This window comes from Jaculus jaculus, chromosome 1 (assembly GCF_020740685.1).
Source record: "Jaculus jaculus isolate mJacJac1 chromosome 1, mJacJac1.mat.Y.cur, whole genome shotgun sequence".
NCBI classification, from domain to species: Eukaryota; Metazoa; Chordata; class Mammalia; order Rodentia; family Dipodidae; genus Jaculus; species Jaculus jaculus.
In genome coordinates, this window is record NC_059102.1 from 102,283,051 (window position 1) to 102,310,126 (window position 27,076).

The 27,076-nt window shown below is 44.7% G+C and overlaps 3 protein-coding genes across 3 annotated transcripts in view; 2 read left to right on the forward strand and 1 right to left on the reverse strand.

Annotated features, from left to right (window-relative positions):
* Bag1 (BAG cochaperone 1) overlaps positions 1–3,207 on the reverse strand; it is a 15,224-nt gene extending 12,017 nt beyond the window's left edge. Inside the window, exons 1-3 of the mRNA XM_004658491.2 lie at positions 3,113–3,207; positions 2,948–3,041; positions 2,270–2,855 (exon numbers count right to left, since the gene is read on the reverse strand). Of these exons, the coding sequence (XP_004658548.2) occupies positions 2,270–2,855; positions 2,948–3,041; positions 3,113–3,207 (775 nt within the window). The remainder of the gene's footprint in view (positions 1–2,269; positions 2,856–2,947; positions 3,042–3,112) is intronic.
* On the forward strand, positions 2,128–16,513 carry Chmp5 (charged multivesicular body protein 5). Its single transcript, XM_045160047.1, has 9 exons — positions 2,128–2,270; positions 3,176–3,274; positions 4,165–4,269; positions 5,427–5,473; positions 8,888–8,981; positions 9,208–9,279; positions 10,240–10,348; positions 10,970–11,082; positions 15,845–16,513. The coding sequence occupies exons 2-9, from the start codon at positions 3,206–3,208 to the stop codon at positions 15,893–15,895; spliced, it is 660 nt and encodes a 219-aa protein (XP_045015982.1). The 5' UTR covers positions 2,128–2,270; positions 3,176–3,205; the 3' UTR covers positions 15,896–16,513.
* Positions 16,514–24,078: 7,565 nt separating this feature from the next.
* Nfx1 (nuclear transcription factor, X-box binding 1) overlaps positions 24,079–27,076 on the forward strand; it is a 70,736-nt gene continuing 67,738 nt past the window's right edge. Inside the window, exon 1 of the mRNA XM_004658378.3 lies at positions 24,079–24,160. Coding sequence (XP_004658435.1) covers positions 24,136–24,160 — 25 coding nt within the window. The 5' untranslated portion in view covers positions 24,079–24,135. The remainder of the gene's footprint in view (positions 24,161–27,076) is intronic.

A 27,076-nucleotide genomic window follows, 5' to 3' on the forward strand; every position in this document is an offset into this window, starting at 1 on the left:
CCAGAACTTCAGAAGCAGGTACTACCTAACATTTCCTGTTTCACAGCTATCCCAACTATAGTTCAGTCTAATTGAAAAGATTTGCCTAAGGAGCTCAAGTAGTGGAGTAAAAATTTGACCTTTTAACCCAGGCCCAGAAAACCAAGTGCCACATGTTCTCTCTCATATGTGGATCCTAGCTACAGATGATTGGGCTTCTGCGTGAGAATGAAAATACTTTAGTAGCAGAGGCCAGTAAGTTAAAAAGGAGACATAAAGGGAAGAGAAAGGAAGGGAGGAGGGTACTTAATAGGTTGATATTATATACATGTAAGTACAATGATTGAGATGGGGAGGTAATGTGATGGAGAATGGAATTTCAAAGGGGAAAGTGTGGGGGGGGAGGGAGGGAATTACCATGGGATATTTTTTATAATCATGGAAAATGCTAATAAAAATTTTTTAAAAAATTGACCTTAGATCCTACTGATTCCCATGCTTTTCATCACAAGTTGTCTACCTTTTGTTTTCCTTGCTGTTGTGGGCATGGAACTATTTTCCTCCAAGTCTTTCTCACTAAGCACACTGTTGTTGACTACTAAAAACAAATGAATACAAACAAACAGCAGAGATTTTTTTTTTCCAGGTAAGGTCTCACTCTAGCCCAGGCTAACCTGGAACTCACTCTGTAGTGTCAGGCTGGCCTTGAACTCACAGATATCCTCTTACTTCTGCCTCTCAAGTGCTGGGATTAAAAGCATGAGCCACCACACCCCACATTCTTGGCTTTTTAAACTTTTTTTTTTTTTGAGGAAGGGTCTCGTTCTAGCTCAGGCTGACCTAGAATTCACTATGTAATCTCAGGATGGCCTCAAACTCATGGCAATCCTCCTATCTCTGCCTCCTATTAAACTTAAAAAAAATACTTTATTTATTTGAAAGAGAAAAAGGGAGAGGCAGATAGAGATGCCTCCTGCATTGTAAAAGTACTCCATATACATGTGCTACCTTCTGGCAAGTGCCTTAACCACTAAGCAATTTCTCCAGCCCTATGCTACCTTCTGCATATGGCTTACATGGGTCCTGGGGAACTGAACCTGGATCTTTAGGCTTTGTAGACAAACACTTTAACCACCTAGCCATCACTCCAGTCCTTTCTATTTTTTTATTTATGTACTTGAGAGAGAGAGAGGTGAGGGGGAGAAAGAGAGAATGGACATGACAGGGTCTCGTGCCTCTGCAAACAAACTGCAGATGCACTTGCCACTTTGTACATCTATCTGGCTTAACATGATACTGCGGAATTGGAATTCAGGCTGTCAGGCTTTGCAAGCAAGTGCCTTCAACCATGTCTTCAGCCTGAGAGAATTTGTTTAAAGCACAGATGCTAATTCTGTTCCAGATAGGTGGACAATCAGGAAGTAGTATGTTTCTAGCAGCATATTACATTAAGCCTTGAGCTCTCCCAACAGGTCCATGAGGTCAAAAGGAGCACAGACTTGGGAAAAGGCTCTCAACTATTCTACACAGACCAGAAATCAGTCAACTAGAACAGAGACACCTGCTGGGTGTGTGGTGGCACGTGCCTTTAATCCCAGCACTTAGGACGCAGAGGTAGGAGTATAGTGGTGAGTTCAAGGCCACCCTGAGACTACATACTGAATTCCAGGTCAGCCTGGGCTAGAGCAAGACCCTACCTCGAGAGAAAACAACAAACAGAAAACCACAGATCTCAAAGTTACTGACAGTACGGGGCCTAGAACCCCTTTCCAGATGGTGAGGTACGTGGGTGTCTCAAAGTCTGTTGTGAGGACACCCCGTGGATTCAGCTTTGCAGAGTACTTTGTCCAGTGGTTAGTTCTGGGTTAACTCCACCAGTTCAGAGTACAATGCTCAGAGCAAGTCCCACTGAAACAGTGTGTATGTGACATCCATAAAAGGTACCTCTCAAGAACGAACAGGCCGAAGTTCAGACTCATCGCATGCTTGTGTCTTGACACATGGCCGTTGTGCGCACACGCGCACACACACACACACCATGGCCAAAGACAAGGCTGATACAAAGACCACGGTAACAGCACGAGAATACACACAAAACTCCTCCTCCATGTGGGAGGATCAACAGATGGCCGGAGGCAAACACTCGGACCCCACGGAAGGATGTGCTGACCAAAGTCCCGCCGACACAGCCAAGAATGCTTCGGCAGGGGCAAACCCAAGGCACACGCTCTAGAGGTCTAGTGGCCAAGCCCACCCGGCCCACCGGCCCATTGTGCCGCCCGTAGCTTACTGTGAGTGACGGTCACGCTGAGCCCCGTTTCTGCCATCTCCTCGGTCTGGGTCACTGGGTCGGCCTGGGTTACTGAGTCGGCCTGGGTCACTGGGTCTGTCTGGGTCACCTCGTCGACCTGGGTCACTTTCTCGGTCTGGGTCACCTCCTCCGCCAGGGTCACCACTTTGTCCAGGGGCACCTCCTTGCTCCGGGTCACTTTCTTGCTGCGGATCTCCTCTTTGCTCCGGATCACTTTCTTGCTGCGGGTCTCCTCCTTGCTCCGGGTGGCCTTCTCGTTCGGGGTTGAGCTAGGACGGACTTTCTTCTTTAACCGCGGCCTGCAGGCGCCGGCGGCGGCGGCGCCCCTGGCGGCTCGCTCATGGCCGCCGGCTGCGTTGCGGCCAGATGAACGCAGGGACGGAGGCGGGCCGCGCTGGCCCCCGGGCTCCGACTGGCGCGGCTCCCGGCCCAGCCGAGCGACGCGCCGCCGGGGACCCAGAGGCTCCCGGTCGCCTCGCGTTCCCCGCGCGCCGCCACCGCCGCCGCGCTCCGCCAGGCCCGCGTTGGTTGAGCGCCCAGCGGTGGTAGCCGAGCGCCGCGGCGTCTTTCAACCCCGCCCGCCGGCCTGCTTCCCGGCTGGCCCCGCCCCCGGGCGCAGGCCCCGCCCACGGAACTGACCTATCCGGCCCCACCCACGGAAACCAAGGCCACGCCTCCTTCGCCGGACTCCCCGCTGTCACTGAGGCCCCGCCTCCGGCAGGCCTCCCGCGCCTGCCCACGCTCCGCGCTCCTTCCCCGGAAGATGGAGTTTAAAAAGCCGGAAAAAGGCTCGGGAAACGCCAGCGAGAACACTGCGCTTGCGCTTGGGAGGGACCGGAAATTGAAGCTGAAGCGATTACTCTTCCGTTTCTGGTTTTCCTCCAGTGTTTGGGTTTCTCCGCGGCCGGCCGAGACATGAACCGATTCTTCGGGAAAGCGAAACCCAAGGCTCCGCCTCCCAGCCTGACTGACTGCATTGGCACGGTGGGCCCTTGACCTTGCATACTAGACCCGAAGCCTCTGTTACTTCCGACCCCGCCCATCCCCGGTCCCCGGTTCATACTCCCATCCCATTCCTGATCCCGGACCATTGCGCCTCGGCCTTTTCCTCCCCTTCATCCCTGTTTTCCCGAGTCATTTCTGACCCTACAGTCTAGGGACCCTTTAATCTCGTCACTACCTCTCCGTCAACTTCACCGGTTCTGAAGCCTATTGCCGCGTTTCCTCCCTGTGGCCCACACCCCAACTTGTCTAGGCCCATACATCCTTCTCAAATCGCCTAACTCGAGACCTTTCACACCCTTTTCTATCCCCTTTTCCCTCGCCCCTGTCAGAACTCTTCCTATGATGCCCTAAGTTAATATATCTGTCCTGGGTTGCAGTAGCACAGAATTCACAACCTTAGTCCCTCAGATTAAGCCACCACCTTAATATGGGGAATGGTATTAGACCTGCTGTTCGCCCTTGGGCACTGAGTTCCCAGCCTGTCTAGACTCCCATTGCAGGGAAATTTCATTCAGCCCGGTGATGATCTGGTTAATTTTTCTTGAGGGGAGCCTGGTATATCAGAATCTGGGGGATGGAATAGAGTTTATTAAATCTTCCCCCAGTGTTTCTAACTGGGATTCCCCAGACCCAAGTGAATCTTTCCACCCTCTGTCGTATGGTTACCTTCCCCCCCCCAATGATTTACTGTTTTACTAGATTTTTTTAACGTTTTTACTGATAACTTCCATAACTATAGACAATAAGCCATGATATGTCCCTCCTTTCCCTTCACAAATGATTTTTTTCTTATGTACCTCCTGGTCTGCCTCTCCCCCATGTGGTTATATTACAATAACTCCCATTGCATTTCATGTTTTCCCCCCAAGGTGGATAGCAGGGCAGAGTCCATTGACAAAAAGATTTCCCGACTGGATGCTGAGCTAGTGAAATATAAGGATCAAATTAAGAAGATGAGAGAGGGTCCTGCCAAGGTAAGGTTGGTGGCAGCCAGATATGAGAGGGACAATGGGTTCGATCTGACAGAAGATGCTATTACTTCCAGAAACATTCATGGGAAGTAGCACTTTCTACTGAGGAAGAGAGCTGGGTTGTACCGAACTCAGTTTTGCCATGCTGGTTAAGTTAGGATAAACATAACAGACTGGCCAAAGAGTGGCATGATGGAGAAAACTATAAGTTAGCATGTGGGACCAATGTTCTAGCACTGTTACTACTTAGCTGTGACCTTAATAGCTTCTTATTTCCTGGTTCAGTTAAATATGGACACTGTTGTATTTAAGTATATTGATATGTGGCTTTTTTTTCCAACGCCATAATTTACTAATGATGTAAGCCAAGGCATCACCGAACCTCTGCTTTCCCATCTGTTAAATGAAGATACCACATACTTTTATAGTGTGGGGATTAAATGAAGTTTAACTCATGTAGCCTATGTAGCAGTATGTCTAGAATATGCTACTTAATAAGTGTTAGTTGTTATCATTAGGTAATATGTGCTATTCCTTCCTCGTTGGAGGTGAAAAAATAAAAGGGTATATGGAATAGTGTAGCTTGAAGAACAGAGTCGGGAACGTTTTTCTAAACTTGAGATAAAAGCCCACACCATGGTGTTGGTCACGAGAGTGACATGAAAGGAGTCAGTCTGAAAGTGAACTCTAAAGCTCAATAACAGAATGAATGTACACAAGGAGCCAACAGAGGAAGGAAGCATAAGGCTGATATGAAGTTTCTCAGCCTCCAGAAGTGAAGAGTTGATGGGTTCTTGGCACTTGTTTCCAATGTGAGATAAGAAGAGGACTTTGGGCGTGTTGTATTTAAATTGATAGCAACTGGAATTGAAGGCAACTGCATATATAAAATGGACATGGCTGGGGCTGGAAGTAGAAGTGATACACACATTTGGGAAATGGAAAGGAGCTCTGGACACTGAGATGTGGGATTCAAAGACAGATAAGAGCTGAGGCTTTACTATTGGGCATTAGAGTTATCTGTATTGGGGAGGGAAGAACAGAAACCTGGAGTGACTGTTGAAGAGAGTAGTAGGTATGTGAGTTTGCGTACATGGGAAACAACTTGTGCCATATGTTTGTTTTCCACTTTTTCACTAAATCTGTTTTTCCTCTCTCAGAATATGGTCAAACAGAAAGCCTTGCGGGTTTTAAAGCAAAAGCGGATGTAAGTTATGTGCACAGTCTACTTTTTAGCAGTTTTAGTCAAAAGGAAAATAGTTTTCTTTTCCTTCATTTTGTACCATTTTCTAAGTATTATCTATTTCATCACAAGTTTCCAAAAGTTTTAAATATTTAATGTTAATGGTTTAAGTTTAGGTAGCCTGATGTACTAGTGACTTACTCTGGCTGGCTTGGTCCATATTATTTTGCTCTCCCATTATTTAGTTAGTATGCTATTTTTAGATTTGTGTGTATGGTTAAGAGTACTGAGTATTTTGCTCCCTCTTACCAGAATAGACTGAAAGTTCCTTAATTTGTTTTAGATGACCATGGCCCAGTGTTTGAGCAGATGCCAGGTATCTTCGGTGTTTATCCTGTGGGCTTCTCAGCTGATGAGCACACCTGCAGGGTTGTAGAAGCCAGGTGGAATCAGCTAGTAGGGAACCAGAAGAAAAGTAATGCATATTTGTTGCAGAAACTTGGAAAATATATAAGCAAGAGCAGGAGAAAAGAAAATTTACCTAAATTATGAGAAAATACAATATGCCTGTATGAGTCACCCTTTTCTACTTAAAACTATATTTTTCTTTTTACTTATTTATTTGAGAAAGAGAGAAAGAGAGGGAGAATGTGCGTGCCAGGGCCTCTAGCCACTGCAAATGAACTCCAGACTCATGCATCTGGCTTACGTGGGTCCTGGGGAATTGAACTGTGGTACTTTGGCTGTGCAAGCAAGTGCCTTAACCGCTAAGTCATCTCTCCAGCCCTTTTTCTTTTTCTTTTTCTTTTCTTTCTTTGAGATAGGGTCTAATTATGGGATTAGGCTGGCCTCCAGTGCATAATCCTCCTGCCTCTGCCTCTCCAGGGCTTGCATTACAGGTATGTGCTACCCTACCTCACTTAATGGAGGCATCTGCCATTTGTCTCTACTAAGAAGGGACCATTTTTCTCCCACTACTTAAAGCATAGTGGCATAAGTCTTTGATTTTGACATAATACCCTATACTTGGTTAGAAAACTTGAAAGCTTTTTTTTTTTTTTTTTTTTTTTTGGTTTTTCGAGGTAGGGTCTCACTCTAGCCCAGCCTGACTCTGACTGGAATTCACTATGGAGTCTCAGGGTGGCCTCGAACTCAGGGCAGTCCTCCTACCTCTGCCTCCCAAGTGCTGGGATTAAAGGCATATGCCACCACAACTGGCTGAAAGCATAGTTTGAATGCCAGGTGTTATATTAAGTCAGTAGATGACTTAATCATGGGTACAAGACTAATAAAGTATCCTCCTGCCAGGCATGGTGGCACATGCCTTTAATCCCAGCACTTAGGAGGCATAGGTAAGTGTACTGCTGTGAGTTCAAGGCCAGCCTGAGACTCCATAGTGAATTCCAGGTCAGCCTGGACTAGAGTGAGACCATACTTTGAAAAACAAAAAAAGGGGGCTGGAGAGATGGCTTAGCGGTAAGCGCTTGCCTGTGAAGCCTAAGGACCCCGGCTCAAGGCTCGGTTCCCCAGGTCCCACGTTAGCCAGATGCACAAGGGGGCGCACGCGTCTGGAGTTCGTTTGCAGAGGCTGGAAGCCCGGGCACGCCCATTCTCTTTCTCCCTCTGTCTGTCTTTCTCTCTGTGTCTGTCGCTCTCAAATAAATAAATAAATAAATAAATAAAATTTAAAAAAAAAAGAAAAACAAAAAAAGGAAAAAGTATGTAAAACAACCCCATGGGGAATACCAGCAACCTCACTGAGGAGGGCTGTCAGTGGAATAGGGGCAGGAATGAGGGAAAGGATGGTACCAACCCATGATATATCCTAAGCCCTGTGTGGTGGTGCATGTCTTTAATCCCAGCACTTGGGAAGCAGAGGTAGGAGGAATGCTGAAAATTTGAGGCCACCTTGAGACTCCATAGTGAATTCCTGGGCTAGAGCGAGACCCTACCTGGAAAAGAAAAACATGACATATCCATACTAAGTATGTCCATAATTAAAAAAAAAAAAGGATTTTTTTGGACCGAAGAGACTGCTTAGTGGTTAAGCCTGCAAAGCTGAAGGAGCCAGGACCCACCTAAGCCAGATGCACAAGGGGGTGCATGTGTCTGGAGTTGGTTTGCAGTGGCTGGAGGCCCTGGTGTGCTCATTCTCTCTCTCTCTCTCTCTCTCTCTCTCTCCCCCTCGCAAATAAAATAGTTTTTTAAAAAAGAAGTATTCTTGGGCTGGAGAGATGGCGTAGTGGTTAAGCACTTGCCTGTGAAGCCTAAGGACCCCGGTTCGAGGCTCGGTTCCCCAGGTCCCACGTTAGCCAGATGCACAAAGGGGCACACGCGTCCGGAGTTCGTTTGCAGAGGCTGGAATCCCTGGCGCGCCCATTCTCTCTCTCTCCCTCTATCTGTCTTTCTCTCTGTGTCTGTCACTCTCAAATAAATAAATAAAATAAAAAGAAGTAGTATTCTTCAGGAACTCAGTCTACTGGAAAAACATTTAGCTGTGTACAGGAAGAACCTTTAAAAATATCCTTAGCCAGTAGACCAGGTGTGGTGGCGCACACCTTTAATCCCAGCACTTGACAGGCAGAGGTAAGAGGATTATCATGAATTCGAGGCCACCTTGAGATTCCATCATGAATTGCAGGTCAGCCTGGGCTAGAGTGAGATCCTTCCTCAAAAAAACAAAATATATATATATATAAGCCAGGACTGGAGAGATGACTTAGCGGTTAGGCACTTGCCTGTGAAGCCTAAGGACCCTGGTTCAAGGCTTGATTCCCCAGGACCCACGTTAGACAGATGCACAAGGGAGCGCACGTGTCTGGAGTTCGTTTGCAATGGCTGGAGGTGTGCCCGTCCTCTTTCTCTCTACCTCCCTTTCTCTCTGTGTCTGTCGCTCTCAAATAAATAAATAATGAACAAAAGAAAAAAATATCCTAAGCCAGTCATGGTGGCTCTCACCTGTAATACCAGCACTCAGGAGGCAGAGGGAGACAGATCACCATGAATTCAAGCCCAGCCTGGGCTACAGAGTGAGTAGAGTTGGCTAGGTTAGCCTTACCCTGTATTAGAAGAGCTCCATTTCTGAGAATTTATCTTAGGAAATATGTACAAACGCATTAAGATATGTAGCAAGGCCAGGAGTGGTAGCATACTCCTGAAATACCAGAACTTGGGAAGCTGAAGCAGGAGGATTACAAGTTTGAGGCCAACCTAGGTTACATAGCAGGATCTCCCCCCCAACCAAAAAAAAAAGATAATATAGCAACCAAGAAGCAAAGTAAAAGTTGTGTTGTTTTAGTGTACAATAAGATTGCAGCTCAAGTACATGCCAGAGAATTTTGTTCAAGTGGTTATTGCTCTTAGTTTATTGTTAGGGCTATTTTCTTCTTGAAGATATCTACCTGGCTCACATTTACAATTCTCCCTTGACTCTAAAAGGTATGAGCAGCAGCGGGACAACCTTGCCCAACAGTCTTTTAACATGGAACAAGCCAATTACACCATCCAGTCACTGAAGGACACCAAGACCACGGTACTCCCAAAGGACCTTTTCCCATCTTCATTTCTCACCCTCATACACTTGCATGTGGCTTTTAAAAGGCAGCTTAGCAAACATAACTTTTGAGCTATTGTGTTTTCTAGGCTGGGGATATAATACAATGGTAGAATGCATGTGTGAGGGCCTGAGTTCAAATCCTCAGCATTTTAGGAGAAGGAAAGAGACAGGCATTCATTGTGCTTTCTTCTACCCCCTTTAGGTTGATGCTATGAAACTAGGAGTAAAGGAAATGAAGAAGGCATATAAGCAACTGAAAATTGACCAGATTGAGGTGAGATACATGCTGGTTTCTGGAAGAATGTGCACTTGTTTCTGAAAGATGCAAATGCATGATGGGAAGAGCACCGAAGAGATAGAGCCTCAGGCCTGCCTTTACAACTAGAGCAATACCCAGAAAGGAAAAGGTGCCAGAGGTCTTGGCTTCCTTATTGTTTATCAGAAGATCTTAGTATACTACGTGCAAAAACTATGTAGAAATAAATGAGCTGTTATTCATGATACATATCAAAAAGATGCACCTAGTAGTTACTTGTAATTTGATGAGGTTTAGTCTGTTTCCTCAGTTGTAAAGTAGTGACGTTGCTCCCTATCACCCACTATTGTCACTTTTTTTTTGTGGTGGGGGAGGAGGAGTAGGGTCTTGATGGCTTCTCGATATATAGCCCAAGCTGGCCTTGAACTTATGATCCTCCTGCTTCAGCCTTTTAAATGTTGTGATTATAGATGTGCTTGACTGACTTGTCACAAATGTTAAATATCAAATATTTGACATAATTTTTGGCAGTTAGTCCTCAAACATGGGCTGGGGAGATGGCTCAGTGGTCAAAGGTGCTTGCTTGTAAGGTACATAAAGCCAGATGCAGTAAGTGGCACATGAGTCTGCAGTTCATTTGCATAGCAGAAAGTTCTGGCACATCCATGCTTTCTCTCTCTCTCAAATAAATATGTAATTTTTTTAAAAAATTAATTTTAGCCAGGCATAGTGGCACATGCCTTTAATCCCAGCACTTGGGAGGCAGAGGTAGGAGAATCAATGTGAGTTTGAGACCAAACTGAGACTACATAGTGAATTCCAGGTCAGCCTGGACTAGAATGAGACCCTACCTCTAAAATCCAAAAAAGAAAAAAAAAGAATAAAATAAATATTTTTTTTTTCTTATTTCTAAGCATCAAAGGAAAATACAGAGGTACAGGGTAAGTAGAGGAACCCTTGTCATATATATTTCTACAGGATTTGCAAGACCAGCTAGAAGATATGATGGAAGATGCAAGTGAAATCCAAGAAGCACTGAGTCGCAGTTATGGCACCCCAGAATTAGATGAGGATGACCTAGAAGCAGGTAAGTTGTAAAAAAAAAAAAAAAATGCAGTGTACTTTTAGGTTTTAGAATCTGAGAGGCGCTGTCTGGGACCTTTTCCCAAGTGCTGCTAAAAATTCCTAAGGACCCAGGTTCGATTCCCCAGGACTCATTTAAGACAGCTGCATAGGTGACACTTGCATCTGGAATTTGTTTGCAGTGGCTAGAGGCCCTGGTGTGCCATTCCCCACCCCTCTCCCCGCGTCTCTTTCTCAAATAAATAAATAAAATATTAAGTAGATTCTAAACAGGCAGTTTATATCTCTCCCGCCTACAGAAGCTTCATAAATGCAGGAATCATGTTTTTCTTTAATGCTGAATATCCTATATGGCTCAACTCCCAGGATCATAAAAATATAAAATAAAAAGCAAAAGGGAAATAGAATGGGAAGGCTAAGTTGACATCTTACATTTTTGTTTGTTTTGATTTTTCGAGGGAGGGTCTCACTCTAGCCCAGGCTGACCTGGAATTCACTATGTTAGTCTCAAACTCACAACGATCCTCCTACCTCTGTCTACTGAATGTTGGGATTCAAGGTATGCGCCATTATGCCTAGCCACATCTTACTTTTTTTTTTTTTAATGAGGCCTATTTAATTTCAGAGCTGGATGCCCTGGGTGACGAGCTTCTGGCTGATGAAGACAGTTCTTACTTGGATGAAGCAGCATCCGCCCCCGCAATCCCAGAAGGTGTTCCTACTGACACAAAAAACAAGGTGAACACATTGTCTGCTCATATTTCCATGTAACATGGTAAAGGTTTTGTGTCTACCAGCCTTGAAATCTAAAAGGTGTTTGGACTGGCAATGTAGCTCAGTTGGTAGAGTGCTTGCCTAGCATGTACAAAGCCTGGGTTCCATCCCAGCACCTCACAAAGTGAGCACAGTAGTACATACCTGTAATGCCAGCATTTGGGAGGTGGAGGTAGAGGCAGAAGGATAAGAAATTCCAGGTCATCTGTGGCCACCTAACAAGTTTGAGGCCAGCCTGGGATATATGAGACTCTGTCTCAAAAAATAAAAATAAAAATAAAAAGTAAAAAAAGCCAGTATGGTGGTGGCACACACCTTTAGTCCCAACATTTTTTTTTTTTTTGTTCACTTTTTATTTATTTATTTGAGAGCAACAGACACAGAGAGAAAGACAGACAGAGGGAGAGAGAGAGAATGGGCGCCCTTGAATTCACTGTGTAGCCTTGAACTTTTTATCCTTTTCCCTTAACCTGCTAGGTAGCTAAAATATCAAGGTTGTGCCACCAGGCCAGCCAGGAGTATCTTTATACAAAGACATTTTTGTTATTATTGTTTCTTTAGAGGTAGTGTCTTACTGTAGCCCAGGCTGGCCTGGAACTCATGGCAATCCTCTTATTTCTACGTCTTGAGTACTGGGATTAAAGACATGCTTTACAATCCAGCTTTACAATGACAATCTGTATAATGTATATAATCACTTCTTGCAAGCTAATACTGAGTGCCACTTACAGGTTTTAGTATTCCTAGAAAAGCAGTGGCAACACATGCATAACTCTTGCTTTGTGACAGTGTTGTTTTTTTTGCTTTTGCTTTACTTTTTTTGTTGGGGGGGGGTTGGTTTTTTGAGGTAGGGTCTTGCTGTAGCCCAAGCTGACCTGAAATTCACCATGGAGTCTCAGGGTGGCCTTGAACTCAACAGCCATCCTCCTAACTCTGCCTCTCCGGTGCTGGGATTAAAGGCGTGCACCACTGTGCCTGGCTTGTTTTGCTGTTCTTTTTGAGACAGGGTCCCAGGTATCCTTAAACTTTTGGGCTTAAGAACTAGGGACTGTCAATTTAAGCATAAAACTTAATGTAGGGCTGAGGGGATAGCTCACTTGGCAGAATGCTTGCTTGGCATACTAAAGCCCTGGATTCTGTCCTTAGCACCACATAAAATCAGATGTGCTCCTACACATTTGTAATCCTATTGGAGGTAGGAAGATCAGAAGTTCAAAATCATCCTTACCTACATAGTGATTTCCAGGTCACCGTGGGATATGTGAGACTCTATCTCAAAAATAAAATAAACTAGCCGGGCGTGGTAGCGCACACCTTTAATTCCAGCACTCGGGAGGCAGAGGTACGAGGATTCCCATGAGTTCAAGGCCACCCTGAGACTCCATAGTGAATTCCAGGTCAGCCTAGGCTAGAGTGAGAGCCTACCTCGAAAAACCAAAAAAAAAAAATTGTAATAATAATAATAATAATAAACTTAATGTTGGGCTGGAGAGATGGCTTAGCCGTTAAGGTGCTTACCCGCAAAGCCTAAAAACTCAGGTTTGATTTCCAGTACCCACATGAGCCTATGTACAAGGTGGCGTATGCTTCTGGAATTCATTTGCAGTGACTAGAGGCCCTGGTGCACCCATTCTTTCTCTATATCTGCCTCTTTCTCTTTCTCTCTCAAATAAATAAATATAATGTTTTTTAAAAAAACTCAATGTATGGGCTGGAGAGGTGGCTTAGCAGTTAAGGCATTTGCCTGCAAAGCCATAGGACCCCAGTTCAATTCCTGAGTAACCACGTAAAGCCAGATGCACAAGGGGCACATGCATCTGGAGTTTGTTTGAAGATGTTAGAGGCCGTAGAATGCTCATATTCTCTCTCTCTTTTTCTCTGCTTTGCAAATAAATAAATAAAATGTTTAAAAAATAGATAGATAGGATTTCTGGCACTGTGACAGATAACTGTTAGGAACTCGTAATTATATATAGCAACCTATATATAAAAGACTTTGCAAACTTAGAACCCTGTTCAATATTATAGAGTTTCATTACTGTAGAGTATTTTGCTGATTTTTAAAACTCATGTACTTCCTTTTGGTTCCCAGTATAATACTATTATTTTTTTCTATTGCTGTTGGACATATTTAACCCTAGTTTTGTCTGAGCTTCCCATATGCACCTCATGTTGCAGTGGGAGCCAGTCTAGCCCTGCCTTGATTCCCTGTCTGGTTTTCAGCATGTTAGTAATGTCTGCCTTCTCTCTGAATGGTGTTGATTTTCCTCCTATAAAATGGGGGCAGTGAAGCGTGGGGTACAAGTAGTTTCCTAGGTCCTTCGTTGATGGTTTCTGTGAATGCACATCTCCTCCTCCTTGAACTTGGAGTAGATAGTCTCAACTTTCTCTTCTACCCACTCTATTCTACCACCCCACTCAAAATTTTCAGTTGTACATTGCTTTAAAATTATTTGGTTTTTATTTTGTTTTGTTTTTAGTTTTTCGAGGTAGGGTCTCACTCTAGCCCAGGCTGACTCACTACTCACTGTATAGTCTCAAGATGGCCTTGAACTCATGGTGCTCCTCCTGCCTCTGCCTCCTGAGTGCTGGGATTAAAGGCCTATGCCATCATGCCCATTCTGAAAAGCTTTTTATTTTTTACTTATTTGTTGGGGTTTTTTTTTCGAGGTAGTGTCTCACTCTGGCCCAGGCTGACCTGGAATTCACTATGTAGTCTCAGGGTGGCCTTGAACTCACGGGGATCCTCATACCTCTGCTTCCTGAGTGCTGGGATTAAAGGTGTGCGCCACCACGCCCATCTCTGAAAAGCTTTTTGTGACTACTGCTGCAGTTTACCTTTTCAATATTCTAATAAAAGTCCCGGACATATCTGTGTTATTTCCACACACTGCCTCAAACATACTATCACTGGGCAGATACCCAACTGTTTTCACTTTCAGATGGACACAGATAGCTGAATTGAATCTGCTGTAGAGATGGGGTTTCTTATTTTTTTTTTTAATTTTTTTATTAACAACTTCCATGATTATAAAAACTACCCCATGGTGATACCCTCCCTTCCCCCACTTACCTCTTTGAAACTCCACTCTCAAGATGGGGTTTCTTAATAGTGGTACCACTGTGTATGTTGTAGTAGTAAAGCATGATGTAGAAGTGAATGCCCACTTAAGACAACTCCCTTTGAGGATTTTCAAGTTTATGAAGAACACTCTAGGGCTAGGGAGATGGCTTAGCTGCTAAGAGTGCTTTTCAAGCCTGCATTTGATCCTCAAGTACTCAAGTACAAAACTGCTGGGCTTGACCACACATGTTTGTAGCCTCAGCACAGAGGGGTAGGGTCAGGACGATCACTGGGGCTCCCTGGTCAGCCAGCATACCGGAGAAATGAAGAACTCCAGATTTAGGGAGAGACACTGTCTTGGGAAAATAAGGTAGCAGATCAATAGAGGAGGACACTGCTGTCTTCTGGCCTCCACTCACATGCACATGGGATATCACACATACATACACACATGTACTGGTCCACTCTGGAGATCAGAGTGAACATGTGAATTTAGAGGCAGAGCTAACTCCTTCAACTTCCCTCCTTGACATAGCTACCTTCAGCCCTTGCTGGACTGAACTCTTACGCTTCTCTTTCTTCCTCTCTTTGTTACTCTGCAAAGGACCACTCCTCGTCATCTTGTAGTTCTTTTCCTGCTTCATCATGTCCTCTTTCACCTTTCAGGAGAAAACTCATTTTCAACTTCTGAGAGGGGTTTGCTTATAATTAAATATTTGGAGATGCAGGGTTTTTAAAATTAATTTATGGGTGCTGGAGAGATGGCTTAGTGGTTAAGCACTTGCCTGTGAAGCCTAAGGACCCCGGTTCGAGGCTCGATTCCCCAGGACCCATGTTAGCCAGATGCACAAGGGGGCGCACGCATCTGGAGTTTGTTTGCAGTGGCTAAGCAGCCCTGGCGCACCCACTCTCCTCTCTCTCTGCCTCTTTCTCTCTCTGTCTGTCACTCTCAAATAAATAAATAAAAATAAACAACAACAAAAAATTTAAAAAATTTAAAAATAATTTATGTATGTGTGGGTGGAGCAGGTGGGTGTATGCTGCACTCCAGGGTCTTCTGCCACCGCACTCAAAGACCTATCTGGCTTTCTGTGGGTGGCTAAGGAATTGAACCTGAGCTGGCAGGCTTTGCGAGCAAGCACTTTTAACTGCTGAGCCATCTCCAGACTCAGGAAATGAATTTTAGCTAATAAATGTAATCACTTTAAAAAAATGTTTTTATTTATTTATTTGCTTATTTGAGAGAAAAAGAGAGAGACAGACAGACAGAATGGGCACACCAGGGCATCTAGCCACTGCAAATGAACTCCAGATGCATGTACCACCTTGTGTATCTGGCTTATGTGTGGGTATTAGGGAATTGAATCTGTGTCCTTTGGCTTCACAGGTAAGAACCTTAACCACTAAGCCATCTCTCCAGCCCTGTAATCACTTTTTTTGGTTTTGGTTTTAGTTTTGGTGTTTTTGAGGTAGAGTCTAGCTCTAGACCAGAAGGCTGTCCTGGAATTCACTATATAGTCTCGGTGTGGCCTTGCACTCATGGTGATCCTCCTACCTCTGCCTCCCGAGTGCTGGGATTAAAGGTGTGCACTACCATGCTCGGCTGTAATCACTTTTTAATTGAGTGAAAGAGTGGTACTAAACTGTGATTCCTTTTCACAGGATGGTGTTCTGGTGGACGAATTTGGATTGCCACAGATCCCTGCTTCATAGACTTGCATCACTCCAGTATACCATGTAAAATAAATACATATTCTAGAACTAGGAAGTATTTCCAAATTTGCCATAACAGATTTAGTGTTCTTTCCTTTCTTTGAAGGAAAAGTCACTGACACTTCTCTTTCATTTTTCCGTTACGAAACTCATTGCTTGGGAGAAGCTTTCTTTGTACTAAAATTTGATTATTTTTCTCTTAGGAAAGACTAACTTGACTTTGTATGACATGTTTTCATGATGAACAATAATTTGAAATAAAGCCAAGGAGATGAGCATCTTTGAATTCCATGATAATGTAACATAGTCATCTCATTGAGATGTGACAAATTGATGAGGTTATGGAGACTGTTCATCTGTGGTTCAAAGCCAGTGTCTATTGTGGTGGTGTAGGTGGTTAAAGTGGTGGGCCTTTGTTGATAGGTTTTGTTGTGTCTTGTGAGCAGGTCATTACTGTGTCTAATACTGGAATGAATTGTCACTACTGTATCATGAGTTGATATTTTGGTTCTATGGTTCCCTCAGTATTATAGCCTGACTTGTAATGAATAATGAATATTTCTTGATATTTAATGTATAGGACATTTATTTATACTCAATAAATATTTTTCAAAAGGATATAACTTTAGTATCTTTTCATCTTAAAACCTCCACTATAAGCCAGGCATGGTGATTAAAGGCATACATGCCTTTAATCCCAGCACTTGAGAGAATCACCAAGAGTTTGAGGCCACCTGAGAATACATAGTAAATTCCAGGTCAGCCAAGGCTGGAGCGGACCCTACCTAAAAAAAAAAAAAAAAAAAAAAAAAATCTGCACTACAGAAACCAAATTTTGCCAGTAGCATTGTGATACAGAGGAAAGGACAAAGAACAGCCTAGGCTAAGGCTTTCAATCTACCATCTACTAACTACTCCTAACTGGTAAATTGTGTTTCACAAGGCCTTCATGAGGAGTCACTGGGGAAACAGTACTATGTGCAATGTGTTATTTTCAAATGAGCGATTAGCAATTACAAAACAAAAATCACAAGACTGGGAATGGAATTCAGTTGGTGAAGAGTCTGCCCCAGCATGCACAAAGCCCTAGGTTCAATCCCCAGTACTATAAAAACTGTATATGGTGCTTTACCGATGTAATCCCAGTACTTGGTGGAATACAAAATCAAAAACTTATGCAAATCGTAATTTCTGCTTGATTTCAAAGCCTTCAATGATCTTCTCACCCAACCTGTCATCAGTTTATTTCCCCTTCAGCCTAACCTTGTAACTCATGCTGCCGTGTGTCCAAGCTTTTTACATGTCTGAAGATCAAAGCAATAAACATACATTGACCACTAGTTCTTTAGAACTCTTATAGCCCAGGTAATACGAAAAGCAATCACAGCACCTATCATCACTGTTTAGCCAGGTGTGGTGATCCACCCCTATAATCTCAGCCCTCTGGAAGCTGAGTTAAGAGGATTGCCAGGCGTTTGAGGTCAGCCTGGGGTACAGAGGAAGTCCCAGATCAGTCTGGACTACAGTGAGACCCTGCCTCAAAAAAAAAAAAAACAGTAACAAAAAGAAGTTCACTAGCCGGGTGTGGTGATGCACCCCTTTAATCCCAGCACTTTGGAGGCAGAGGTAGAAAGATTCCTATAAATTCGAGGCCACCCTGAGCAGACATAGTGAATTCCAGGTCAGCCTGGGGTAGAGCAAGACCCTGCCTCAAAAAAACAAACAAACAAACAAAATAATAATAAAAAAACATTAGACTAGGGCTGGGGAAATGTATTAGTGGTTAAGGCACTTGCCTGCAAAGCCTAAGAACCCTGGTTCAATGGGCTGGAAAGATGGCTTAGCAGTTAAGGTGCATGCCTGTGAAGCCAAAAACCCAAGTTCAACTCTCCAGGTTTCACATAAGCCAGATGCACATGCATGGTGACACATGCATCTGGAGTTTGTTTGCAGTGGCTAGGGGCCTGGTGTGCCCATTCTCACTGTCAAATAAATTTAAAAAGATAAAACAAAAAAAAGTGGTTTGATTCTCCAGGACAAGGGAGCACATGCTTCTGGAGCTCATTTGCAGTGGCTAGAGAACCTGGCACTAGAGGACCTGGCACATCCTCTCTTTCTCTCTCTTAAATAAATAAAACATTAAAAAAAAATAGGCCAGATGTAGCAGCACACCCTTTTAATCCCAGTACCAGGTAGGCAGATCACTATGAATTTGAGGCCAGCCTGGGACTATATAGTGAATCTCAGGTCAGCTTGGACTAGAGGGAAACCCCCCCTTAAAAACAAAACAAAACAAAAAACTAAAAATCCTCTGTGCTCTTATCTGTTCATGCCTATTCTCTACTAAGTCCTATTAACCACTAACCTTTTGTGGTCTCTGCCTCTGCCTTTCCAGAACATTTTAAGATTACACTCACAGGATGTATGCTTCATGCATACATATGGTGTGTATGATTGTCTTCTTTCACTGAATGATATGCATTTAATTTTCTTCCATATCTTTTTGTGGCTAGATGGTTCATTTGCTTTCTTAAAAATATTTTCATTTATTCATTTGGGAGAGAGAAATGGCATGCCAGGGCTTCTAGCCACTGCAAACGAACTACAGATGTATGTTATATCTTGTGCATCTGGCTTATGTAGGTACTGGAAAATCAAACCTAGGTCCTTTGGCTTTGTAGGCAAGTGCCTTAACCACTAAGCAATCTCCCCAGCCTCCTTGCTTTTTTTTTTTTTTTTTTTTTACTATTATCCTATCCGGAGTTTGTTATTGTTTTGTGCTTTGACAGGGTCTCCCTCCATAGCCCAGGAAGCCCTAAACTCACAATAATCTTGCCCCAGCATTCTGCCAAGGCTACCCTCAAATTCATAACCATATTCCTGCCTTAGCCCCTTAAGTACTGGCATTGTGCAGAGGTGAGCCACCACCACTGGCTTGAAGTTTATTTATTATTGTGAGATAAGGGCTTGCCATGTTGCCAAGGCTACCCTATATAACTCATGATACTCCTGCCTCAACCTCTAGAGTGCTGAGGTTACAGACATGTTCCACTATGCCAATCTTGGACTTTTTTTTTTTTTTTTCTAGAGAGAGAGAAAGAGGCAGATAGAGAAAGAGAGAATAGGCATACCAGGGCCTCCAGTTGCTGCAAACAAACTCCAGATGTGTATGCCCCTTGTGCATCTGGCTCTTGTGGGTCCTGGGAATCAAACCTGGGTCTTTTGTGTCTTTTTAAGGCAAGCACCTTAACTGCTAAAGCCTCTCTAGCCCATTGGACTTTTTTTTAAAAATATTTATTTATTTGAAAGAGAGTGAGAGAAAAGGCAGATAGAGAGAGAATGGGCACACCAGGGCCCCTAGCCACTGTAAACAAGCTCCAGATGCATGTGCCACCTTGTGCATCTGGTTTTATTTAAATATTTGTTTATTTCAGAGGGAAAAAATAGTATGGGTGTTCAGGGCCTCCTGCTACTGTAAACAAACTCTAGATAAATGTGCCACTTTGTATTTTATGTGGGTACTGAGTAATAGAGCGCAGGCTGTCAGGCTTTGCAAACAAGCACCTTTAACCACTGAGACTCTTTCCCCTTTTTTTGAAAGAGCAAGAATAGAGAATGGGCGTGCCAGGGCCTTTCAACTGCTGTGAATGAACTCCAGATGCATGCGCCCCATTGTGCACATGTGCAACATTACTCCCTTGTGTCACTTGTACATCTATGTGGGACCTGGAGATAAGAACAGAAATTCTTAGGCTTCATGGGCAAGTGCCTTAACTGCTAAGCCATCTCTCCTGCCACCTTTTTTCTTCCCCAAGGTTCTCACTCTAGCCTAGGCTGACCTGGAACTATGAGGCTGTCCAAGCTGGCCTTGAACTCACAGTGATCCTCCTACCTCCTCTGCCTCCCAAGTGCTGGGATTAAAGGTGTGCACTACCATGCATGGCCCCAGACTTTTATTTTTGTTATTATTATTATTTTTTTTTGAGGTAAGGTTTCACTATCCCTGGCTGTCCTGGAATTCACTATGTAGTCTCAGGCTGGCCTTGACCTCATGGCAATCCTCCTACCTCTGCCTCCCAAGTGCTGGGATTAAAGGCATGTGCCACTACGCCCAGCTCAGACTTCTTTGTTAAAAATAAGTGTTTATGTGCTGGAAAATGGCTTAGTGGTTAAGGTGCTTGCCTGCAAAGCCTAAGGACCCATGTTTGATTCTCCAGGTCTCATGTAAGCCAGACGCAGAAGGTGACACAAGCATGCAAGGTCACACATGCACATTAGGTGGCACACACATCTGGGAATGAGTGAAACACTACCTCAACACCCATCCCCCCCCCAAAGAAAAAAGAAAGGAGAGAAAAAAACAAGGAAATGTGAAAAGAGAAAATTTATCCTTTATCACTGTGGTAGTTTGAATGTATGTCCCCACGTAAGACTCAGGTGGGTTTTTGTTTTGTTTTGTTTTTGAAGTAGAGTCTTATTCTACTCCAGGCTGACCTGGAATTCACCATGTAGTCTCAGTCTAATCTTGAACTCATAGAGATCCTCCTATCTCTGCCTCCTAAACTCTAGGATTAAAGGCATGTGCCACCACACCCACCTTTTGTTGTTTTTAAGTGAGAGAGGAGAGAGATTATGGGTGCATCAGGGCCTTCAGCCACTGCAAAGGAACTCTAGATGCATGTGCCACCGTGTACATCTGGCTTACGTGGGTACTGGGCAATTGAACCTGGGTCCTTAGGGATCACAGGCAAGTACCTCAACCACTAAGCCATCTCTGCAGCCCTAGACTCAGGTGTTTTATTTTTATTTTTATTTATTTATTTTCTTTTTTTGGAGTTTCACTGTAGTCCAGGCCGACCTGGAAGTCACTATGTAGTCTCATGGTAGCCTCAAACTCAGTGATCCTCCTACTTCTGCCTCCCAAGTACTGGGATTAAAGGTGTGCACCATCACGCCCAGCTAGGTGTTTTATTAAAGCTTGTCTCCAGCTGTCTGGCTGGAGGAGGTGTCCCTGTGGATCTTAAGGTGTTGGGGGGGGGGTGCAGATCTGAATTCCAGGCCAAAGGTATGCAGAGAGGTTTTGAACTCTGTCTGGTTCCCTGGTGTTTGTTACCAGTTTTGTGCTTGCTTGTGGTGCTGGCTGCTTGGCTGTGTGTCTCTGCTTGAGTCTGTGAAAAAGAATCAGTTTCTGTCATTATGGAACTTCCCCTGGATTTGTAAGGTGACATTAAATCCTGTTTTTCCCATAAACTGTGTGTTTGGAGGTTCATCCTAGCAACTGGAAGCTGAGTACAACAGCCACTTAGCAAGTGCTAAGCTCTGTCAGTACAGGGTACTGGGGAGATGCTGGAGAGGAAAAGGATTTACTTCTTTTGCTGCAGCTTCAGCTGGGCAGGTTTCTGTAGTATAGGCAGCACTCCCAGTGTGAGGCTTCTTTAATGCCTGGCTCTTGTAGTGACCTAGCACTCCTTGCAGGTGGTCTGTAGTGGAATGTCTCCACGAGACACTACTACTTCAGGAATGGCCTTCAGCAGCACACTAAACGCATGCGCAGCTCCATTATATGCCTATAACCCCAGCATTTGGGAGGCTGAGGTAGGCGGGTCACCATGAATTCAAAGCCATCCATACTACAAACAGAGTGAGATGGCTTCAAAAATGAGAAAGTAGTTGGGTGTAGTGGCACACACCTTTAATCTCGGTAGGCTGAGATAGGAGAATCGCCATGAGCTTGAGGCCACCCTGAAATTACATAGTGAATTCCAGGTCAGCCTGGCTAGAGTGAGACCATACCTCGAAAAACAAAAATTAAAAAAAAGAAAACAGAAGGATGTTTGGCCATTTTTGTCACCCAATATGTCTAAGACTTACTGACCAACAAGGTCTATGCCTTACCTCTGGTCTGATCAAGAAAACGTGGCTGCTTTTTTAGATGTTTTTTTATTTTTTTGAGAGAAAAAGAGAGGGAGAAAGGGACACTAGGGCATCCAACCACTACAAATGAACTTCAGACACATGCACCACCTTGTGCATCTGGCTTTATGTAGGTCCTGGGGAATCAATCCTTGGTCCTTTGGCCACACCAGGCACATGCAAGTTCTTCACAACGAAATGTATCCTACTTAGTAATGCAAATGACCTGATATATTTTAGGGAGAACTAGGTTCAATATGTTTGGATTATTTTCTTTATGCTTACCCTTTTAATTGTCTTATATCTGAAAGCTCTTTGCTCCTCATAATTGTGTATATTGAACCATGTGCATTTTCTTAGATTGGGAGACTGAATGACAGCCAAGGACATTCATAGGCCTGATCTAGGAAGGATTTGCTATAAATGGAGATTTGTACCAAAGAACTGGACTGGACTTGGTGGAATCCTTCCTGAACTTTCAGTTTGCCATTTGTACCTGTTAAGATTAGTCTTAGAACTATCCTGTCAAATATTGTGAGTCTTTTGTTTAGGTCACACAGTCTACACTGTGGAAGGAACTATAACTCTCCCTCAAATGTTTCCACTGTTAGTCATTTCAAGAAAGCCTTGAATGAATAGGGAAGTAGTAAGAGATTTCTTTTAGTCTCTAGGTTGTCAAGTCAAATCACAGTTCATGCTCCAAAAGAAATAGTGATGGTTTATTCTGAGCCAGTTATGAGTGACCATGGTGTTGTAGTCAGCTCCACGTTGCTGGACAAACACACAACCAAAAACAGCAGGTTGTGAGGAAAGGGTTTACTTTGGCTTACAGACTTGAGGGGAGGCTCCATGACGGCAGGGGGAAGCGTAGCATAAGCACAGGGTGGACATCACCTCTGAGGCGACATCAGATGGACAATAGCAGCAGGAGAGTGCACCCAATACTGGCAAGGGGAGGCTGGCTGTAACACTCATAAGCCCACCCCCATCAACATAACCTCCTCTGGAGACTCCAATTCCCTAATTGCCCCAGCTGGGGACCTGGCATTCAGAACACATGAGGGTATGGGGGGGGGCCACTAATTCAAACCACCAACCGTGGCCTTTGAACAGATTCAGGTTACCCCAAATGACATTCTACCATGGAAGAGGTGAATGAACTTTTGTCATTGCAGAACAGAAGAAAGTCACAGAGTGAGACCCTACCTCGAAAAATCAGACTAGTTTTTTCTTTCTTTCTTTTTTTTTTCCCCTGAGGTAGGGTTTCACTGTAGCCCAGAATGACCTGGAATTCACTGTAGTCTCAGGCTGGTTTAGAAGTCACAGCGAGCCTCCTACCTCTGCCTCCTGAGGCGGGAATTAAAGACGTGTGCCACCACACCAGGCCAAATACTTAAAAAAAAAAAAAAAAAAAAAAAACTCAAATCTTTCTCCCTCAATTCGTATCCCCATGTGTATGTCTTTTGCCTACTCAAGTCCTTTATTTATGTATAATTTTTTAATTATTCATACTATTTTAGTATCAATTGCCATTTCTTGCACAGCTGTTTGAAATTAGCCCTTTATTATTATTCTTTTGTTTTATTGAGACAGGGTCTCAAGTGTGTAGGCCAGACTGGTCTGGAATTTGCGATCCTCTTGCCTCAATCTCCCTAGTTCTGGGATTACAGGCCTTTTATTGCTGGTTTTGCAAATCCCCTCCACACCCGCACATTGCCTTTTCAATGCTCAAGTGTCGCCTTTAGGAAGATTACAGTATGAAGATCAGTAGAAGCTGGCAGGGTGGAAGGGCCAGAGGGTGTAGTATTAGCTAAACACAGCACAACTCAAAAAGACAAACACCTCGGGAGGCAGAGGCAGGAGGATCGCCGTGAGTTCAACACCACTGAGAATACAAAGTGAATTCCAGGTCAGCCTGTGCTGGAGTGAGACCCTACCTCGAAAGAAAAAAAATATATAAAAAGAGAAACACTATACGAACCCGTATGCTCACATGCGCGCGCGCACACACACACAGACGGTAAAAAAACAAAAACAAAAACAAAAACACATACAACTGGCCAGGAGTGGTGGCGCACAACGATAACGCGAGGCCCTCGGCCCCAGCGAACCGCACAAGCCGCGCCGGGCTCCGCGGCGCCGCCTTCCGCCCCGTGCCCGGCGCGCCTCTCTGACGTCGACAACGCGCCTCGCGGCCGCTCCGCGCCGCGCCACCTCGGCGGCGCGCGCAGGAGGGAACGCGCTCCCGGCGCCGGAAGTGCGGGGCACGTGACCGGGTGACAGCGTTCTCCTGCAGGCGGGGCTCGCTTCAGGTGCTGCGGCACGGGATGGCGGAGGCGCCTCCTGTCTCAGGTACTGTGTGGGCCTCGCGCGGGGCTGGGCGCCTCCCTGGGTGAGGCAGTTTAGTCAGTGATGAGAGCCTAAGGGCTCCGGCCTCTCAGCGAGCTGGAGTCCGGGGATCGTGGCTCGGAAGGGCCAAGCCACGCGCGTTGCACGTACGGAGACCGACCTCCACCATCTTCCCGTGGGCGAAGCCCGGCGGCTGGGTTTCCGAGGAGATCGGGCTTGGCCTCGGCGCCCAGTGAGTGGACGTGGGCGTCCCGCCCTCCCCCGGGCCTCATCCGGGCCGCCCCGCGCTGATGCCGCCTGCCGGGTGCGGCCGAGTCCCCGCCCGTGACGGCGGCGGGCCCTGGAGCGCGTCGAGTTTGCGCGCGGTGCTTGGGGTGTGCGCATCCCTCAGCCCGTGAAGCTGAGGGGGTTGAAATCTCCGCCTGCCACCGCCCCCGGGTGCTCAGGTCTTGGCAGGCTCATCTGTCAGCGGAGAGTGAGTTCAGTCCTGTAGAAGCTTCTGCCCTGTGCAGTACCTGTTTTGCAATTGTTAGCTCACTTCCTCTCCCGGAGTGACAACGAGTGGAAACGGACTGTTACTGTAAGATCGTTTCCATTTTCTTCAAGGTGTACTGGTAGATCTGTAGTTTTCGAACTCTGTGAACAGTGACCACATATTTTGCGTTCACGATCTTCGTGCACACTAACTAATATAACTTAAGATAGAAATGAAACCAAGGTTTGAAGAGATGGTTTTATTTACTACCGGCAACATACTCTATTTAAAGTTTCACCTTTAAAAATATACTAGCCAGTCGGGCGTGGGTGCACACCTTGAATCCCCGCATTCAGGAGGCAGAAGTAGTACGATCACGGTGAGTTCAAGGCCACCCTGAGAATACATAGTGAATTCCAGGTCAGCCTGGGATAGAGTGAGACCCCACTTTGAAAAAATAAATTGTCACTCCCCACTACATTGATTTGATTTCATAGCCCACTGTTTCTGAAAATCAGCCCAGCATTGTCTGGCAGAGAAACAGTCATTGATGTGAATCATAGTTCTGTCTCTGAGCAATAGATGAGGCACTAGCCTTGTTAGACTGTATTTGTGGACTGGATGGCAGGTAAAATGTACTTACTATAGTGTGTCTCAATTTAAAGAGTGGAGAAACATACACCATCCTGAAAAGTATTAAAGTCCTGTGGGGAGTGGAGACTTCAGGTTGGTACTTTGTTACTCTCCCCATCTAAACTTTCACCGGCCCCTCTAAACTGCCTCTATTGATCTTCTCATCCTCACATTCCTTTCTGACTCATTTTAAACTATTTTTATTAGTTATTTGCAATTAGAGAGAACAGAGAGAGAGAGAAAGAATATGAGTTTGCCAGGGCCTCTTACCCCTGCAAACAAACTCCAGATGCATGTGTCACTTTGTGTTTCTGGCTTTACATGGGTACTGGGAAAATGAACCCAGGCCAGCAGGCTTTGCAAGCAAACATCATTAACTGCTGAACCATTTCCCCAGCCCTCACTTCTGACTCATTTCTTCCATACCTTCAGTATTTGAAGCAGGTCTGGGTGAATACTAGTTGTGTGTCAAAGTTTTGGCCTCTGGTATTGTGCCTTAGGTTACTACCTCCAATCCATAAAAATGCAGTTACTGAGGTTGCCCTCCCCCCCCCCCCAGTGGCCCTATTTCTTTCTTGTTTCTTTGTTTTTCCTTCAGTTCCTAGTTTGTGTTCTTCTTTCGTATTATCCAAACCCCCAATTAAGATCTTCAAACTGAGAGGCATCTTTTTCTTCTTGGGCAACCTTTCCAATGCTAGCTTTGTCTATGCTTTATAGACTGCCGGTTGGGCTTCTTGCTCTGCTCTATTCACCTGTTGGACACACATGATACTGCTTTATTATGTGGGATCTCTGGTACCACTTATTTGTAGTATATCCATGCCTTGGTGAGGAGACATCTTTTTACTGACATATTGCCACTTAAGATAGTGAAAGGAGTGTCTCTGATTCTTGACATGGGCTTGTTAACTGATTCATATGTCCCTTTCCCTTTATGTCTCTTCAAGGTCTTGCTGGGGGCTTTGTCTGCTATCTTATGGCTAGTGAAACATAAACTGTATGAGTAAGTACAGGCTTGTCTGGATCTATTCACTACTGTTTCACATGAAACACCCTTTTCTCATCATTTACCAGACTATTCTGGACAACTTTACTGATTTTTACCCTTCTGTCCAGCTTTGCTTCTTTAGGCAGAAGAGAACCTCACAACACCTCTTGGTGTAGCTTAACCATTCCTATCTTTATTTATTTATTTTTTCCATTCCTATCTTGGAATTCTCTGCCACCTTCTGAATTTGTTTGATACTTGTGTTATCTTATGAGGCCTTTGACTCTTCCCCCAGAAATCTGCCTGTGAAACTGCTTGGGACAAGTCCTGGCTTGAATGAGAGGCATCCCTGAGACCTTTATAACTGCTAACTCTTCCCTGTGCTCTGTGTTATCTGCTGTGCTGCCTTTGTCAGTGTGGGGTGGCGTGAGAGCATGGTCACTATCGCTGCATATCCTGAGTCAGAATCTTGAGTCTGCCTTGGAGTATCTCTGTGGCTTTGGACAAGTTACTTTGTGCTAGAGTTTTCTCATCAGACACACAAAGTTTAAATGAGTTAACACGTGTAAAGTGCTTAAAAGTGTGTAGCACATACAAAATATCTAATGTTGGGCCATATTATGTTGCATCTGGGAGAGGATTGAACTCAGGCACTCAGGTTCAAGTAGTGAACACCTTATCCAATTAGCCATCTCCCCAGCAAGGCTGTCTTACTAACCCTGAAATCCACAGGTTTTGCACTGTGCCCATGTGTGTTTCAGATAGTCTGTAGCCCTGACAGTAAAAGTAAAAAAAAAAACCCAAAAAGTCACCTTTCAAGTGA

What these genes read in the sequence shown, in the direction of transcription:
- Chmp5 (XM_045160047.1), top strand. Translation starts at nt 3,206, where the DNA reads ATGAACCGATTCTTCGGGAAAGCGAAACCCAAGGCTCCGCCTCCCAGC. An exon ending in TGAGAGAGGGTCCTGCCAAG is followed by an intron (nt 4,270 to 5,426) that starts GTAAGGTTGGTG and finishes TTCCTCTCTCAG; the next exon opens with AATATGGTCAAACAGAAAGC. An exon ending in TGAGGATGACCTAGAAGCAG is followed by an intron (nt 10,349 to 10,969) that starts GTAAGTTGTAAA and finishes ATTTAATTTCAG; the next exon opens with AGCTGGATGCCCTGGGTGAC.